We start from the raw sequence: 19,138 nt of genomic DNA, 5'->3' as shown, positions 1-19,138 counted from the left end.
TCAAAATATAAAATGCAAAAATAGTTGAAAAAAAGACCTAAGAAGAAGGAAGGGGAGGGAAAATAAAAGAAATATAGTGTAAAGGGGGGAAAGGAAAGGAAAAGGCATCAACTTCCGACTCTCTTTGACACAGTAGAAGACAACAGTACAACCACAACTTTTTGCTTTTACAGAAAAGTATGTACAAGCCATTTCTATAACAATAAGCCTAACTAGTTAAAAAAAAAACACAATTTCAATCACTCATTCTAGCCTTTCAATTCTTTATTAGGCTCTCACCAGGGGTGGGATTCTACCAGTTTGCACCTATTCGCTAGAACCGGTTGTTAACGTTCTAAGCAGTTCGGAGAACCGGTTGTTAGAAGAAATTACTGGCCTAATCCTGTAAGGAAGGCAGGAAGGAAACATTCTGGTGTTGCTTACAGAAACTGCCTCTCCGTTAACCCTTATTACATTCTTGGCAGGACTAGACTACCTGTCTCAGGAACTTCTATGGAGTTTTTTTCCTCTCCTTTGCTGGTACTTTGGTTGTGTGGAGTGACCATTCAAAGTTACAATGGCACTGAAAAAAGTGACTTATGACCGTTTTTCACACTTACATGCCCACAGTCATAAGAGGCCAGGGGAGGAGATGCGTGCCTCAATGTGAGTGATATTGAGTTGGCCACACCCAGCCAATAACATGACCACTAAGCCATGTCCACCCAGTCACATGACCACCAAGCCACGCCCATCACCTAAGAGATCCATCTTTTAACAGATCCGGTTGTTAAAATATTGAATCCCACCCCTGGATCTCCCCCCCCCCCTTCTTATGGCAACTCGAGAGCAGGCCAGGAATGCTTTACGAGTTGACAGTCTTCTGGCTTTGATTTTGAAGAGAACGAGGTCAACCTGATGACCTATCAGTCTGGAGAACCACTAGATAATTAGCGTTCCCAAACTGTTCCCATGGACATGACTACACAAGGAGGGGGTAGATCTTTTCAAGACTACACATTTCTACAGGATGAATGAAGGAGGGTATTGGTATTTACCAGTTCTGCCTCTTCTTTCAAAACCGCAAGTTCAGAATCTTTGGCCCTGCAGTTGTCTCTACTCCCATTCCAGGTTTGTTTTTCCCCTGAGATCCCATCGCATTTGTTTTCATGAAACAGCCAGTCTTTGGGACACAGCTTCAGATTCCCTGAAAGAGTAAAAAATGCCTCCATATTTATTTATTCATTGAAACCAGGGGTAAATACTGCATTATACTGACACCAATTTGCAGGTAGCCCTTGGCTTCATACTGGTACCAAATGACAAGGAAAGGTAAAGATTTTCCTGGCTAGTCATGTCCGACTCTAAGGCGCACAGTCTTCATCTCTGCTTCCTAGCCGAGGGATTCAGGGTTGTCTAAAGACATTTCTGTGGTTAGGCAGTGATTTTGCAGTGTCAAGGCAAAAGAAAACTGATCCCAAGCAAAAACCCTCCCACTCATGTCACATCTTGAAACGCCCTCACCTATCCCCACTCCCTTTATTCTCCCCAAGATGTTTCCTAAACTCCATCAGGACATTTCGGCAGGCGGCTCAATTTCTCAACCATTCTGTGAGTCCTAGAAATGTGTCTGTCCTGCAAACGGGAAAACTCCGATGTCTTGGAGATTCTTAGTCATCCAAGGCCGTAGTAGTCTCAAGAGTGCTTTCTTTTTCTTTCCTTCAAAGGACAACTGGGCTATTTTTCTTTGAGGAAGAAGAATAAAACACTTCTCATCCAAGAAACTTCATCAGTTGTGATGGTGGGTGAGAGAAGGAATGGGGGATAGCTCCTGGCAATTGAGATTGGGCTGTGGGGGATGGAAGGATGGGTTCTAACCAAGCACGTTATCAGCTGGTTTTTCTTCTGCTGAGGCACTGAATCGGCCCCACGTCCAGCTGCTCAGGGTGACTGGTTCTGTGTCTGCCTGGCCACACCCACTCAACAGTATCCACCCAACCATGCCAAATTCATTCAAGCTGAGTCATCTGTGCCAAGCCACATTCATTTCCTTGGGTTGGTCTGGTCATGCCACCTATCCGTGCCCACCTGGTTGTACTCAGATAGCCACCCCCACCCACCCATCCATCTATCCATCCATGCCCACCTGGCCACTAGTGGAACGTTTTGTCCCATTCTGGCTGGCAGAAAGCTCTGTCTGTCTTGCCAAAGGTCGAATTATTGGCCGCTTGATGGATGAACATTCTGGAATTTTCTTATGAAACTTTTCGGACTATTTGAAGACTTAACTGGGATTAGAGATCCTGTGCTTCTCAACTCCCAGGTAAGGGCATGCTGGTGAGTGGCGAGGGGTGGCGGCATACCCAACCGCTACACTGCATGATTAGAGGTGCCGCCTTGGCTAATAACTTTTAACTTCCACTTAAAACTTTTTTCTTTTTCTTTTCCCTGTGGTTGAGTGAATTACAAGTTAATTGCCTGGTTGAGTGCCATTAAATCCAACACACTCCTTTGACTGATTACAGTTAAGGACTTTTATTGCCTCACTTCAAAAGGAGACTTTTAACTCAGTGGTGGGATTCAAATTTTTTTTACTACCGGTTCTGTGGGCGTGGCTTGGTGGGCGTGGCAGGGGAAGGATACTGTAAAATCTCCAGTCAGAGGTGGGATTTGCCGGTTTTCCGAACTACTCAAAATTTCCGCTACCGGTTCTCCAGAACTGGTCAGAACCTGCTGAATACTACACCTCTGTTTTAACTGATTTATCACATGGAACTCATTACATGTTCCATGTTCACATCAAGGCAAATTTCAGCTACAGTGTGTGAAAAATTATCATAGGTTGCTTTTTTCAGTGTGATCAGTAAATGAAATGGTTGTAAGTTGTAAGTCGAGGACTACCGGTAGGTGATCCAGACCTGGGCTGCAGGATGTGAGCCACACAAGAGGTTTCCGTGCTTTAGAGGTGAATCTCTTATCCCTCCAGGCCCTCTCATGGTCTCGGATGTAGAGTTACAGAAAGGTGACAATCATGGCTCTCTGGTGCTGATCCAGGCAAGGGAAAATCAGGGATTTGTATAAATGAAGCATAACCCCAAGACACAAGGAGAGAGTCATCTTCACTCTGGGGCATGTAAGTCACAGATGTTGCTAGAAAATGTAAAAAACAACAACACCTGCACTGAACAAAGAAAGGTACTTAAACGTTTTGGAGGAACATTTATTTATTTTATTTGTCAAGCAAGTATTAAATAACAAGTATAAGTATAAACATGGTTATGAATACATGAAATGGATACAAATAAAAAGAAACAATAGGACAGGGACAGTAGGCACGTTGGTGCGCTTTATGCATACCCCTACAGACCTCTTAGGAAAGGGTGAGGTCAATAGTAGACAGTCGAAGGTTAAAGTTTTTGGGGTTTGGGGAAGAAACCACAGAGTCAGGTAGAATATTCCAGACATTGACTACTCTTTTGCTGAAGTCGTATTTCCTGCAATCAAGTTTGGTGCGGTTAACCTTGAGTTTGTATCTATTGTGTGCTTGTGTATTGTTGTGGTTGAAGCTGAAGTAGTCATTGACAGGTAAGGACATTGCAATGTATGCTTTTATATACTATACTTAGATCGGACCAAAGGCAGCGTAGTACTAGGTTTTCTAGGTCTAGAATTTCAAGTCTGGTGGCATAAGGTATTTGCAACAGTAGAGGAGTGGAGAACTCTTCTTGTGAAATATTTCTGCACTTTCTCAACTGTATTACTATCCGATATGTAGTGTGGGTTCCAGACTGATGAGCTGTATTCAAGTATTGGTCTAGCAAATGTTTTGTATGCTCTAGTTAGTAATACAATATTACCAGAGAAAAAGCTACACAGGATTAGGTTAACAACTCTTAATGCCTTTTTGGCAATGTAGTTACAGTGGACTCTAGCACTTAGGTCATTAGAGATGAGTACTCCAAGGTCCTTGACATAATTGGGGTCATCAACAATCTTTGGTTACAATCTTTGCAGTCCGGAAACAACAGATAGCAATAGCAATAACACTTAGACTTACATACCACGTCACAGTGCTTTTACAGCCCTCTCTAAACAGTTTACAGAGTCAGCATATTGCCCCCGACAACCTGGGTCCTCATTTTACCCACCTCGCAAGGATGGAATGCTAAGTCAACCTTGAGCCGGTGAGACCTGAGCTGCCAAAGTGCTGGCCGCCAGCAGTTGGCAGAATTAGCCTGCAGTACTGCATTCTAACCATTGTGCCACCATGGTTCTTGGTAATATGAACTGGACCTGTGAAGTTACTACCATAGTTATCCATTCCTAACCACAAAATGACAAACATGCAGTCTGACATGACATGAGTTCTATTCCATTCTGGCATTGCGTGGTCATTTGTAAATATGTAGAAGTTTATATTTGTCACTTGCCATGCTCTGCACAGATGTCCAGAGAATGCTTGCTTGCTTATTTATTTCTGCATTCATTAATTTATTTTACTTGTAATCCCACCAAGGTGGCAAAGATATTCAACACTCTTTCCTCCTCCTATTTTCCTCACCACCTCAGCCTTGTGGGTTGGGTTGAGCTGAGAGAGAGTAACTGGCCCAAGTCACCTAGCCGGGTTTTCATGCCTAAGACAGGACTAGAACTTATGATCTTGACCTAGTTCACACACTAGATATATAGGATTAGAATGTGCTATTCTCCGGATTTTTTGCTGTGATCCTTGCTGCTGCCTTGCTGATAGGAATAGTACCCCAAAATATCTGCAGTGGCTAGTTTCCACTTTGCTTAGGTTGAGTGTCTTATATAAAAAGCACTGCATTGTTGTGTATAAATCAGTATACTGTGTGTCTACTTAATCATGGTTCTTTATACAACAGGAAGCTATACCTTAGTGAAATCTGATTGTATGGTACATATTTTTACATAAGGCAGTAGACAGTAGGCAGTAGTTTACATTCCGCCGGATGCAAATGTAGATTTGGCTCTGGGCTTCCTGGGTGATGAAATTGGCAACTTGCAAAGCAAATTTCCAGATGCTGTATACATTATTGCGGGAGATTTTAATCATGTAGATCTTCGTGTGGTCCTCCCTAAATTCTATCAACATATAAGGTGTGCCACTAGGGGTCGAACACCTTGGATAAGGTCTACACGAATATTGTAAATGGATACAGGGTGTTACAATTACCACATCTGGGCCAGTCGGATCACTTGTCCCTGCTTCTAGCCCCGGAGTATATTCCTCTGAGAAAACAGGCAGGGTCGGTAGTCAAGACGGTGAAAAGCTGGCCAGAGGGAGCAATGGAGCAGCTAAAGGACTGCTTCGAACAGACAAACTGGGAAGTTTTTGATCATTCTGATCTTGACGATCACACGGCTGCGGTGTTAGGGTATATGGCACACTGTATTGATACTGTCACGATGGATAAACGAATCCGGGTTTATCCTAATCAAAAACCTTGGATGTCCGGGAAGGTTAGACGTTTGTTGTACGCAAGAAATAAATCTTTTAAGTCTGGGAATGATCTAGATTATAGTGCTGCAAGAACGAACTTGAGGAGAGGTATTAAGCAAGCTAAGGCCGAATATAAAAGGAGAATTGAAGATTGCTTTCTCAGTAATAACATGAGGCAGCTTTGGCAGGGGGTTCAACAACTGACGAACTATAAAGCAAAAAAGGTCTCTTCGGATGGTAGTGCGGCGGTGGTTGAGGAGTTGAACAATTTTTTTGTCCGATTTGAGATCCATCAAACTGAAACTGTCCCTTTGCCATCATTTACTCAGCAGAGCCTCCCCTTCATTGTGAATGAGCAGGATGTGAGGCAGACAATGAAGGCGGTTAATTCCAGAAAGTCAGCTGGGCCCGACTCAATTCCTGGTCGGGTGGTAAAAGATTGTGCTGATCAGTTAGCTGGGGTACGGACTGAAATTTTTAATCGATCCTTGATACAATGCGTGGTTCCTGTTTGTCTCAAGGCTTCCACCATCGTTCCACTGCCTAAAAGGATGCCCACAAATGGTCCGAGCGACTATAGGCCGGTGGCACTAACTTCTATCTTAATGAAGTGCTTTGAGCAGCTAGTTCGAAATTATATTATCTCCTGCCTTCACGATTCCTTTGATGGGCTTCAGTTTGCTTACAAAGAAAACAGATCAACCGAGGATGCAATTATTACTGTGCTTCACATGGCCTTATCCCATTTGGAAACACCGGGGAATTATGTAAGTGTTGTTTGCAGATTTTAGTTCTGCCTTCAGTACCATCATACCGCACAGATTAATAGCCAAGCTCAAAGATCTAGATTTTCCAGATTCTATTTGTTTATGGATATTGGATTTTTTTTAACAAATCGTCCACAAAGAGTTAAACTGAATGATTATATTTCTACTGTCAAGACACTTAGCACTGGCACTCCACAAGGTTGTGTCCGTAGTCCACTACTGTTCTCCATTTATTCATCTGATTGCACAAATAAACATCCCAACAATAGGATAATGAAATTTGCAGACAATACTACGCTTGTAGGACTTATTTCTGGGGATGATGAGTCTGCATATCGGGATGAGGTACTACAGCTATCCCACTGGTGCAAGAATAATAATCTTCTATTTAATATTAAGAAGACCAAGGAGGTTATAGTGGACTATAGGAAAAAAAGAGCAGACATTCAGCCACTGTATATAGAGGGAGTTCGTGTGGAACAGGTGGTGGGATGTAAGTTTCTCGGGACCATCATTACAAATGACCTGACTTGGAGCGCAAACACCGCTGCTTTAATTAAGAAGGCACAACAACGGTTGTATTTACTAAGGATTCTTAGGAAACAACAACTGGCTGAGAGTCTACTGACTACCTTCTATCGGAGTTCAATTGAGAGTATATTATCCTACTGTCTCTGTGTATGGTTCTCGAGTTGCACAGTGGCAGAGAAAAAGGCAATTCAGAGGGTGATCAAGACGGCCCAAAACATCATTGGCTGCTCACTCCCCTCTTTGGAAGAACTGTATAGGAATAGATGTAAGAGGAAGATACTTAATATATTGAATGACTCCTCTCATCCGGGACATCAGCTCTTTGAACTATTACCATCAAGAAGGAGATTTAGGGTATTAAGAACAAGGATGACCAGATTTAAGAACAGTTTTTATCCAAGCGCAGTTTTGAGTTTGAATGCAGGGTCATAAGATTTTTGTGGAATTTAAATGGCTGAGAGTAATGGGGTATTTACATTTTTAAATTGCATAGAGATTATTGTATGGTTGGTTGTGTTTAGTTCAATTTTTTTCTTTTAGTGGTGTTTGTCCAGTTTTACTTTGTGGAAGAGCACCTCATTTCGTTGCACCCGCTAGCGAGTGTAATGACAAATAAATTCTTATGTCTTATGTCTTAGACAGCTTCACACTTGTATTTATCATCCATCTATTTAGGTCATTCTGCTTTTGGGTAAGTTCTGCAGAGGTCTAAAACAGCTTCTGGGGCATCTATGGTGGTCTGGCCCAGCCTGAAGAATTGAGAAGCTTGGAGGTGTGTGGACTTGGTCTGCTTGAACTCCCTAGCCAAGAAGTCTGGAAATTGAAGTCTACACATCTCCAGGTTGCCCACGATGGGAGACACTGGTCTACTGATTTGGCCTGAATAGCCATTTCTGCTCCCGGCCCTGCACAGAGAAAAGGAAGACCTTTACCATATATGCCGGCGTATAAGACGACCCGCGTATAAGGCGACCCCCAACATTTCCACTCAAAATATAGTTTGTTATATACTCGCCCCTCTTCCGCACGCCTTCCACTTTTGCACTTTTTTTTTTTTTTTGAGGCACTTTTGTCTACCGTGAAGCGAATCCCGTGAAGCCGAAAGGAGCAGCCAGCCTTCTCCCAGCTCCCAAGGAAGCGAGGCTCGCACCGCCGGGCTCCGCTGAGGTATCCGGCTGGGGCTGTCAGGAGTTGTTACCGCTGGCGCGGCTCCAATCCCGCGTTGCCTCGGGAAGGGAAAGGCAAAAGGAAGAGCCGCGGCGGCGCTTTGTAATGGCAGCAGCGGCTCCTGGTTTTGCCTTTCCTTCCCGAGGCAACGGACTGGAGCTAGCGCGGAGCCGCGCCAGCGGTAACAACTCCTGACAGCCCCAGCCGGATACCTCAGCGGAGCTCGGGCGGTGCGAGCCTCGCTTTCCTTGGGAGCTGGGAGAAGGCTGGCTGCTCCTTTCGGCTTCACGGGATTCGTTTCCACGGTGCGCAAAAGTGCCTCAGCGCGGGCAGCCGCAGTGCTTCCCAATTACTATTTGCCGGCGTATAAGACGACCCGGCATATAAGACGACCCCCCCAATTGGAGGCATCTTTTTCAGGGCAAAAAAGTCGTCTTATACGCCGGCAAATACGGTAAGTATTTTGGAGGAACTTTGCAATAAAACTGTATTTCCTTAAAAGCAAAAACAAACCTCAAAACCCCATGAGCCTTTGTCTCTTTTCTGTCTGGGGAAGCTATTAAATGATGAAACAAGTTTCCTCTGGAAGTTGTAGTTGAGCAGTCAACTGGTGTCAGGAAAACAGAGAAAAGGAGCATGAAAGGAGTTTTCCCTTTTTTCAAGCCAGGAAGTTGCAGGCAAGTAAGACAGGAAGCACACTTCTGAGGGAAAGGAGGTGATCCATTTCTTCCCAACAACGAAGAGATTTGTTCTTTGGGGAGCTAAAAATTAAACAACTTTTCTCTTGCTGATTTCCAAGAAAAAAGGAAGAGGTTAGTTAAGAGAACTCTGATTCTAACTTCTCATTTCAGTGGGTGCATCCAGCAATGTGAGTTGAACCTTCTTCCCACGTTGTCAACCTCCTCTTAACCTGACTTTGGAAATCTTGTTGATTTAAGATTTTGGTTTTTTTTTCTTCTGCTTTAGATAATATGCAGAACAGCAGATGCTCAAAACTGATAAATTTTTTCGTTCTGTACCGTGGTCGTATTGTCACTGCTGTTATTGCTTTTGTTGTTGGTGCTGTTGTTTCTGCTGTTGTATTTCTCACAGGTAAGTTATCCAAACTCTAATATTGCAAGCTAGGTGATGCTTTTATTTTTTTAGTGAGGGTTTGTTTTTTGCATTCCTTTCTACCCTCCTTCTGGGAGATAACAGCAGCCAGGTTGGACTGTCCCTGGGTAAACCCAGGTTTATTTATCTGCTTGTTTGTTCAAATACTATAGCTGCCTATCACAGTGAATGACTCTAGACATCCTACAATTCAGAACATGTATTACAGTTGATTCTTTCTGTTCGTTACTTTGTCAGAAATATAACATATAGAAGACAAAGCAATAAATTTAGTAGCTTAAAAAAATTTAGGGGCCGTATTTTGCAAAGGGTAGGAACTAATGTCGTACTAGTGTATTAATCAGTATTCAACTAGGGGGGATAATATGTGTATATATCCTGGAGGGGTGTTGATGCATCTTTTCTTTTTTAATGTTTTGATTGTTTTATGGTTCTTTTGTCTTCTTTTGGATCTTTTTTTTTTGTATTTGTATTTTAACCTTGCCTTGAGAAATATATAAATATATATATTTATTTATATTCTGAGGTTTTCGCGGGTATTTGTATGTGGATCTTTGGTTATTCGGGTTTTCTCCCGCGTAAAATTGGAAGTATCTAGGCGACGTTTCAATGAAGTCTCATTCATCATCTTCAGGCTTGTGTCTTCGGCTTTGTGCTTCTTAATGTGAGCTTGCAGCTGCTTCTTCCTTTTAACTGTTAGTGGGGGTGTGACTTGATTGGGTGGGGGTTTGGCTGTGTTCTGATTGGGTGGGGGTGTGTTCTGTTCAGGTGGGGGCTTGGTTGTGCTCAGGTTAGTCTTAGTTGCTGGGGGATTTGAGCTGGTGAGCTGTGATCCTGCTGTTTGGCTTCGTGTTCGTGGTTGTGCCGCATCTTCATGACGGGCTTCAGTTCGCTTCATGTATGGGTCGGAGGGGTTTGAAGCGGGTAGTGATGCAGCTGCGGTACAGCTTCTGGTCCGTGGTCGTGTCTCATCTTCTGTGTGGGTGTGAGTCTGCTTTCTACGTGGAAGTGTGGTGGTAGCATCTTGTGTGGCCCTCGTGGGTATAGGTCTGGTGTCATTCTTCATGTTAGGTACTCGTTTGTTCATGAGGGCAGGTTTCCAAATGGCTGGTAGGCGGGAGGTATCATCTCGTTTATTCATGCTGTGTGGGCGTTTTTCTATCTCTATGGCTTCTCTGATTATTCTGTTGTTGAAGTGTTCGGTTTTGGCGATAGTTTTGGTATTTTTAAAGTCAATCTCATGTCCTGTGGCTTTGAGGTGTTGGACCAGGGAAGAGGTCGGTTCTTCTTTTTTGTTTGAGTTCTTGTGTTCTTCAATGTGTGCACTTATTCTTCTGTTAGTTTGTCCAATGTATGTGGTGGGACAGGCGGTGCAAGGGATTTCGTATACTCCTTGGTTTTCTAACTCGATTTTGTCTTTAGGGTTTCTTAGGATAGTGGATATTTTTCTGTTTGTGCAGAATGCTGTTTTAATGTTGTGTTTTTGAAGGATCTTGCTGATTTTGTCTGTAGTGCCTTTTATATATGGGAGGAGGGCTTTGCTGTTCTCTTGTTCTCTGTCTTGGATTTTGGTTGGGGTTTCTTTTTGGATTAGGGGGGTAATCTTCTTTCTTTGGAATCCATTGGCTGTTGGTATGTTAGTGAGAGTGTGTAGTTCGGTTTTTAGGTGTTGTTCATTGGCTAAGCATTTTGTTCTGGAGATGAGTGTCTCAGCTACGAAATTGATCTGTGCTGGGTGGTGGTGTGAAAGTACGTGCAGAGTCTGTGCTGGATGGTGGTGTGAGTATACATACAAACACATACAAACCGCTATCTACACACATTCTCACACCACCAACACTGAGGTCAACATCCAAGCCGTCGCCGCCTGCCCGCCTGAGGATGCAAGAGGGGGGGAATTAAGTCACCCCCAAAAAGACGGCCTAGCCATTTTTTCGGGGGTCAAAAAAAAAAATAAGGCCCGGCCTTATTTTGTGAGAAACACGGTAGGAAAACTTTGTTTTATCCTATGACTGAATGGATTGATTAGATAGCTTCTAACATTCCTAAACTGAAAAGATAAAGGTTACAGAAGGATGGCAGGATACTATCTCCTGATAAGGAAAAGTTTCTTAGTGTCAACTAGCATTTGGTTATCTAACTTCAGACAACCTTTGTGGCTGATTTATTGTGAAAAGGAGGGTTTATTTTTCCCTTTTTTTCCTTTGTTATGTTAATTATAAAAGGGGAAGTAAGCTAAGGCTCTAGGTTCATTCTTTGAATAAGAGAAATCCTTTTTGTCTGAATATTCTGTAAATTGTAATAAAATGATCTTCCTCACATTGAAAAACGTTTTCTACTGATTTTATTGTTTTTAAATGGTTTTTTTAAAATATTCAGTTGTATGTATGTATGTATGTATGTATGTATGTATGTATATATGGTATTCAGCTTTGTTCGGGTATTTTCCCACGTCATTGTAGTTGTGCTTTTAAAGTTGTAGCAACGTTTCAGCAGAATCTCATCTGCCATCATCAGGCTTCTGTATTGTGTCCGTCTGTGAGTCAGGCCCCCACAGTTGTTTCAGTTTTAAATTTGGGGCAGCCTATTGCTGTGCCAGAATGGTTTTTTTCTTCATCCTGATTGGTTGGGAATCTTGGTCTGTGGAGTTTGCTGTGTTCTGCTTGATTGGTGTTTCTAATATCTTCTGTCTGTTTTGTGGCTTTTTTTGTATCTTGATTGGCTGGCAACATTGTGTTCCTTTATTGGAGGCCTTTAGTGCAGCTTGGCTCCGGGTAAATGGATGGCTATCATTTGTTAGGAAGCTAGGTTTCATCTGGGTGCCTGGTTGGGGTGTGTTTGAGCTGGAGGTATCAGGGGGGATCTGTTTGTGCCCAGGTGTTTGCCTGGCTAGTGGTGTGGAGATTTTTTTGTTTGTGAGTGCAGGCTTCCAAATGATTGACAGTCTGGTGGAATCATCTCTTCTATTCATGCTTTCAGGTCTTTTTTCAATCTCTATGGCTTCTCTGATGATTCTGTGGCTGGGGTTTTCTATAGTGGCTAGGGTTTTGGTGCCATTGAAGTTGATGCTATGACCTGTGGCTTCCATGTGTTGGACTAGTGAGGAAGTGTGTTCCAGCTTTTTGACTGCATTTTTGTGTTCATCCAGGCGGGTACTTATTCTTCTATTGGTCTGTCCAATGTATGCAGCTGCATCACTACCCACTTCAAACCCCTCCGACCCATACATGAAGCGAACTGAAGCCCATCATGAAGATGCGGCACGAACACGAAGCCAAACAGCAGGATCACAGCTCACCAGCTCAAATCCCCCAGCAACTAAGACTAACCTGAGCACAACCAAGCCCCCACCTGAACAGAACACACCCCCAGCCAATCAGAACACAGCCAAACCCCCAACCAATGAGAACACCCCCCCCACCCAATCAGAACACAGCCAAGCCCCCACCCAATCAAGTCACACCCCCACTAGCAGTTAAAAGGAAGAAGCAGCTGCAAGCTCACATTACTCCAAGAAGCACAAGGCCGAAGACAGAAGCCTGAAGATGATGAATGAGACTTCATTGAAACGTCGCCTAGATACTTCCAATTTTACGTGGGAGAAAACCCGAATAACCAAAGATCCACATACAAATACCCGCGAAAACCTCAGAAAACATATGTGTGTGTGTGTGTGTGTGTGTGTGTGTGTGTGCTTAAGTTTTTGCAGGGACTTACATTTATGGTATTCAGCTTTGTTCGGGTATTTTCCCACGTCATTATAGTTGTGCTTTTAAAGTTGTAGCAACGTTTCGGCAGAATCTCATCTGCCATCATCAGGCTTCTGTATTATGTTCGTCTGCCAAAATGTTGCTACAACTTTAAAAGCACAACTATAATGATGTGGGAAAATACCCGAACAAAGCTGAATACATACATACATGCATACATGAGACATGGTCCACTAACTTTTCACCATCTTGTTACCTGTTGCAGATTTTAATCCCCTGCTCCAAAAGCTCCGTATGCTCCTTAGCCAATGAAAGCTTGAACATCTCTGCTCTGGAAGTGCAGATTTCCAGCTATTCCTTATTACAGATAGTCCTCAACTTATGACCGATCACTTAACCACTGTTCGAAATTATGATTCAGCTCTCAAGGGCTACAGATTTGAAGTTACAACAGATGATCCCTCCCTCTGCCCCCCCCCCAGGGAGGTCTTGTGATCACATTTGGGGTGCATTTGTGTATTGTGAGGTCACAACATTTTTGCTGGAAAAATGTTTACTTCTAATTTCTGACAAAAAAACACACATTGGGGAAAATGGATTCACTTTACACTCACCATGTTTGTTTTATGGCCCCTGCATTCGCTTAATGACCACTGCAAAAAATGTTGTAAGATCAAGTCAGTTGTGTGAGGCCTCGGCTTATGACCATCACAACTTAAGACGTCAGAAATTCCGGTCTTCATTACGATCATAAGTTGAGGACTAGCTGTATTCCTCATGCACATTTGTGGTTAATTGACTGTGGAGAATGTTTGTTAGATCATGATCTCTTTGTTTCCCCTCCTTAGTATCACAGATAAATAAGACAACCTTAAACCTAGATGACCATAAGCTGCTATTGGCAGCCTCTGAACCTGGGAGACTCCCGTGCCCGACTGACTGGATTGGGTACCAGAAGAAATGTTTCTACTTCTCAGATAAAGAAGAAACCTGGTCTGCTAGTAAACACTTTTGCTCTCTGTACAATGCCACGCTGGCCATTATTGAAAACGAAGAAAAGGTAAGGGGTGAAAATATCCTACTGTATTGTGGATGGTACCAATTTCATGTAGGGTCCACATACATCAGTTCTGCTAGCAGGGAATCGATTTTATACAATATGTTGATTTTCATTTTGTGCTGGTCTGTGACCATAGCGAAGTTTCAAAAAAAGTTTGGATTGATTTTCATTAAGGAAGAGCATCTATTTATGGCCAGTGTCTTTAGCCTATGTTACTACAGGTAGACCTTATTTAATGACTGCCCTGTTTACTGACTATATAAAGTTACTTTTTTCCAGATTTCATCTCTCCAGCTTTTTTTTCTACTTCAGCCTTTTCGCTTTTTTTGCTCTATGTTCTGGAACTGAGTCCAGTAAACACACCAGCCTCTCCTTTTTGAAATAGCTGCCCCACTTTTAAGGGGAACAGCTCCCTTTTCTCCTGAGTGGGATCCTTTTTAACCTTTCAGTGAAAAGGAAGTGAGAGAAAACAGCACAGTTGTTTTGCCTTCATGCATCCTCTACTAGGATGTATTGAAATCATTGATTTTAGGTCTGGTTAGCACTCTGATTTGACTCTAAAAGGGGGCTTTGAGGTGTAAGGGGTGTCAACATAGCAGCTTTCTGCAACTATTTAAAATAGCTGCACCTTTTCCTGGCATTCTGGGGCAGGAGCTGGCTTAAGGAGCTGAAGGCTTAATGTTCTCAAGCGTTTTGGGAAAAATGGAGCAGGCAGTCTCTGTAACCTGGTATGAACTCCTATATAATATATAATATAATATATAATCAAACAATATTATAGAATTATTGGCCGATTCTAAATATCGGTGATTTGATTATTGAGGAAATAGGTAAACGGTTGAAACATATGTATGCTTGGGGGTCTGTAAACATTTCACAGTGATTTAATGTAATTTAATGTTTACCATTTATTCTGTCCAAAGGATTTTGTGCAGCGTTACAAAGGCAGCATTTCCCACTGGATTGGCCTCCACCGAGAGCCAGAGCAACCCTGGACATGGGTCAACGGAAGTGTTTCCACGTGAGTCATCCTTTCTCTCTTATGCCTTCACTTGAGGAGTGGTGAGACGGGCAGCGTATAAATTTAATAAATGAATGAAATAAACTCTACACCAGCCAATGCTGAAAAGAAGTGGCGTGAAGTTTATTCATCATCCAGGGCAGTCCTGCATATTTTCATAAACGCCAACTTTGTGCTTAAAACTAGAGAATTTAGAGAATGGAAGCAAGCCAATGTGATGTAGTGGTTAAGTTGAGAAACCCAGGTTAGGTCTCTTCTCAACCATAAAAGATGCCTGGGGATTATAGCCTGGCCCTTCTTTCTCATCCCCAGGAGCCAGTATGGTCTGGTAGTGAACGTTTCACATTAAGAGAGAGGAGACCCAGGTTCGAATCTCCTTTGAGCCACTGAAAATTCCTTGCTGACTTTTGGCCAGATCCTCTGAGCCTTACCTTCCTCATATGTTAGATAGGTACTTGTAAGAGCCAGTTTGGCTTGCCAGTTAAGGCAGCAGACTAAAAAACTGGGGACTGTGAATTCTAGTTGTGCCTTGGGCACAAAGACAGCTGAGGGATCTTGGGCCAGTCACTTTCCCTCAACCCTAGGAAGGAAACAATGGCAAACCACTTCTGAAAAACTTTGCCAAGAATTGTCCAGGCAATCTCCAAAAATAGGACATAAGAAAAAAATAAATGTAAAATAAAAAATAAATTAGTCCCTAAACAAAAAGCTGGAATATAAGTCTAACAAATAAGTACATCAAGAAGAATAGTCCCAATATGGCTGCTTTCTAAATTAACTTGGAGTCCTAGCTCAGAATTTGGGCTCAGGAAGAGAATAGACACATCACTAATCACACGTGATTGAAACCAACCAGTTTTAGCAAACGTATGGCCTCCAGATGGACCAGTTCCCATCAGTTCTGAGCACAAAGGAGGAGTGAGTCATAGCTCAAAGTTGCTAGGAAATACCATACTGACTACTGCCAGACTAGCCCATATGAATCCACTGCTATCTTCTTATCACCCACTCAACGTTGCTTCTCCCTATTGGCGAGTTGAGATTTGCTCATTCTTGACTCAGCAAAAAGCTATACTGGCATGAAATTTGGGGACTCCATTGCTACCTCTCCAATCCAAGTCACTGTGGTTGCCTGACTTTTCTTCCAAGACCATGAATGTTGAAGTAGATTTTATGCACCTTGTGACTGCTCTTGGAGATGGTTGGAATAACGAAGCAAATTAGGGCACCAAATTAAGTCCATTAAGGGCGAATTAAACCTCTCTTGCAGGTGGGAGGGAGAGGAAAGCAGAAAAGAGATGTTGCTAGAGCAAGTTGATAACATGGTTAGATGCCAGTGGGGGACAAAGCTTTTAACCCTTGTTGCCCTTGTATTGCAGGTGGGAGGTCCTCGGTGATGGAGGGAACTGTGCCTACATGAATGACGAAGGCAAAGCAAGCTGTTCCAGGTGCAGCACCCACCATCACTGGATATGCAGCAAGCCTGATTGGTGGGCCGCAGAGAAATCTCACCCCCAGAGCACCCCTCCAAAGCAATTAATCCAGGCTGCGCAGAAACACAAGGCTACGCCGCCCACATGGCCTGTGGGAACCCTCCCCGCCCCCTCACTCCTTACCTGACAAACTTGCCTGCTAAATTTATATTTTTCCTTTTTTCTGACCATCATCTGTTCTGCTGTGCTGGGAGATTTAGATTAGCTAGGAAGCAGAAAATGGTTGGATTTCTTGCTTTCTCACTAGTTGTCAGCCTTCAAGATCTTCTACTATTGCTTTGCATCTTTTGGCTGCCATAAGTAACGGGGGGGAGGAGGGGGTAAAGTCTGGGAAGTGAGCTGGAGGTGTTACATTCTAGTGTTGTATAAAATGAGGAGGGGGGAGTATAAATTCTTGCTTAGGTTTCTATTTTTCGCTTAGCTTTCTTTTCTCTGCGCAACTGCAAACTTTTATGAAAATATGCCAAGGTCAAAGGAAAGAGGCCTCATCATCACCTGAAGATGTCCACATGATCATATTCACAACTTTTAATTGGAAGAATCATTTGAACTATTGGGGGTGGGACCATTTCCATCACTTTGTATATGTGATTTGCGCGCCTAATTTCCCATATTCAGAATTCTATGGTTGCTACCACTTCAAATTCAGTAAAAGATATCTTTTCTCGATTTTTTTCCGGTTTGTCGGCTTTGCGAGCGGTAGGGATTCGCGAAGCTGCGCGATCCCTGCTGCGCTAGCCGTTTTTGGGGCTCCGATCCGAAAGGGTGCGGAGCAAGGCTGCCCTGCAGGGGCAGCTGAAGGTAGGGGGATCCGGGAAAGGGTTTGGGGGTGCTGCAGACCCCCTCCCTAGCCGGCAGAACCTCCTTTTACCAAGCGGTGCAGCGGCGGTCCGTAATGAGCGCCACAAAGAAGCCGGCAGCTGGGCAAGTATGCGCTGGAGGAAGAGGAGAAAGTTTTTAAAAGTGAAAGTCTTCTTGGTCGATCCAGGACTCTAAGATATATTTAATTTAATTCCTGAAAATGATGGCTTTTTGGATGATTCTTTCCACAAGAGAAAATAAGCGGCAATTCTGAGGTGCTGAAAGGAAAGTTTACTCTCCCCCCCGACGGAATTAATAAATGGATATTGAGAAACCTGTTTTTTTTTTCAGGTAAAACTAGCTTTTTGGGATAAGTCGGAAGGAAGAGGACAAAAAATATATTTATCTGGTTGGATTTTGTTGGAGGAGATGCCTTAAGGATTTGAAAACAGAAATAAAATCTTAATAAGGCTTCAAAACACAGATTTGAATTTTCCTTTGTCTGATACTACCCCTGGAAGAGAAAGGGGGAATTTTGGCTTGGCTTGGATTGATTGAGGATTGTGGACTTTGGGATTGTCTTATTTTTCTTTTGGAATATTTTGGTTGGTGTGAGAAGAAAGAGGGAAAAAAGAAAAGAAAAGATCTATAATGGCTTTTTCTTTTGAGGAACTGAGGGATGAATATGAGCAAACAAAAGCAGCCTGTAAAGATGGTATGGAAAAAGCTTTTCTTTTTTTAGAAATGGCGTTGGTTAACTATGAACAGACAATACAGATGGAAGCTGAAGAACAACAAGAAGAAGATGAAGACGCCATCTTCAATGAATCCCAAAATTCATCTAAGAAAGAAGGAAGGAAGAAAGTGAGGAAAATGAAGGATTTAAGATCTAAAAAACATTTAAGAAAGAGAAAAATATGATGCAAAATAAATACAATGATAGCAATCAAGAGAAAAGGGAATACAACAGAGAAGGGATGCCGGCAAGACAGAGGTTAGAAGAAGGGGGGGTAGGAAGATTTGGTGGGGGAAGAAAAGAAAGGGAAAGGCGGAGAAAAGCCACAAAGTTTTAAAATTAGATGAGAAAAGAGGAATCTTTTTTAGGGATAATGGGTAAAGCATAAATTTTCTTTAAAAAGATTCTGCAAGGTACACAAGATGGTATTGTAACATTTGTATTAGAAATAAAAAATTAGAATGGCTTAAGAGTTAATAAGAAATTAAAATGTTGAAATGTTTAATAATGATTGATTTTTAAAATGTAATAAAATATTGAAGGGAAAGGCAATGAGAATGCTATAAGATTTATTATTTAGATTTATTATTTAACTATGTATTTAGGAGGATATTATGTATTTAAACATTTTTGATTTTTTACTCTGTTTTTATTGTTACTAAAAGTAAAAATTAGTAGATAGAATGTACCAAGCAGAATCAAATTGGGTATTAGGTGTTATTTTAAATGTTAATCTAATTAATTTAGGGAGAGGATAGAAAGGCATCATACTCTGATTAGTGATTTCAGGAGAAATTCTTTTTTTTTCATTATAAGGAATGAGATAGAGGGATAATAAAGGATGGGCAAAAGATACAAATATAATGATTTAAATTAAGATGGATTGAATAAGATAGAATTATGAAGAGTGAAATGTGTGGAGAAGTTTATATAGAAGATACAGAATGGTAAATAAAATAAGTAATGATCTGTAAGATGAGCATGAATATAATTAAAGCCCATATAAAGAGAGGTACCTGGGGCCAAGTTACTTTACTAAAAGATTTTTTATATGTATGTTTGTGTCTGTTTATGTCTTTGAGAGTATTGGTGAAACCTTGTAGAAATATAGAAAGAGAGTGACGATAATCAAGTCAGAAAGAAATAGATGAAATAATATAGAAATGTATAAGATAAAGTTTTATCTGACTTGTTAAATCTATAATGGAAAAAGGTTCAAATATGTAATGGTTGATGATGATTTGTTTGTTTTTGAAATTAATAAAACTTGCTTAAAAAAAAAAAAAAGATATCTTT

General features: G+C 42.0%; 1 protein-coding gene and 1 long non-coding RNA gene across 2 annotated transcripts in view; one reads left to right on the top strand and one right to left on the bottom strand.

The window, feature by feature from the left end:
- Window positions 1-19,138, bottom strand: part of LOC148131869 (uncharacterized) — a 312,201-nt gene that overhangs the window by 148,398 nt on the left and 144,665 nt on the right. The window lies entirely within an intron of this gene.
- LOC113428403 (C-type lectin domain family 2 member B-like) lies at window positions 8,382-16,972 on the top strand. The gene is made up of 5 exons (XM_026690947.2): window positions 8,382-8,720; window positions 8,875-9,000; window positions 13,580-13,791; window positions 14,715-14,812; window positions 16,192-16,972. The coding sequence occupies exons 2-5, from the start codon at window positions 8,880-8,882 to the stop codon at window positions 16,430-16,432; spliced, it is 672 nt and encodes a 223-aa protein (XP_026546732.2). The 5' UTR covers window positions 8,382-8,720; window positions 8,875-8,879; the 3' UTR covers window positions 16,433-16,972.

This window comes from Notechis scutatus, chromosome 2, assembly GCF_049901735.1.
Source record: "Notechis scutatus isolate UNSWTSFEM ecotype Mainland chromosome 2, rNotScu1.2, whole genome shotgun sequence".
Taxonomy (NCBI): domain Eukaryota; kingdom Metazoa; phylum Chordata; class Lepidosauria; order Squamata; family Elapidae; genus Notechis; species Notechis scutatus.
The sequence above is the reverse complement of the archived record's forward strand: the minus strand, read 5'-3'. Positions and strand labels throughout refer to the sequence as shown.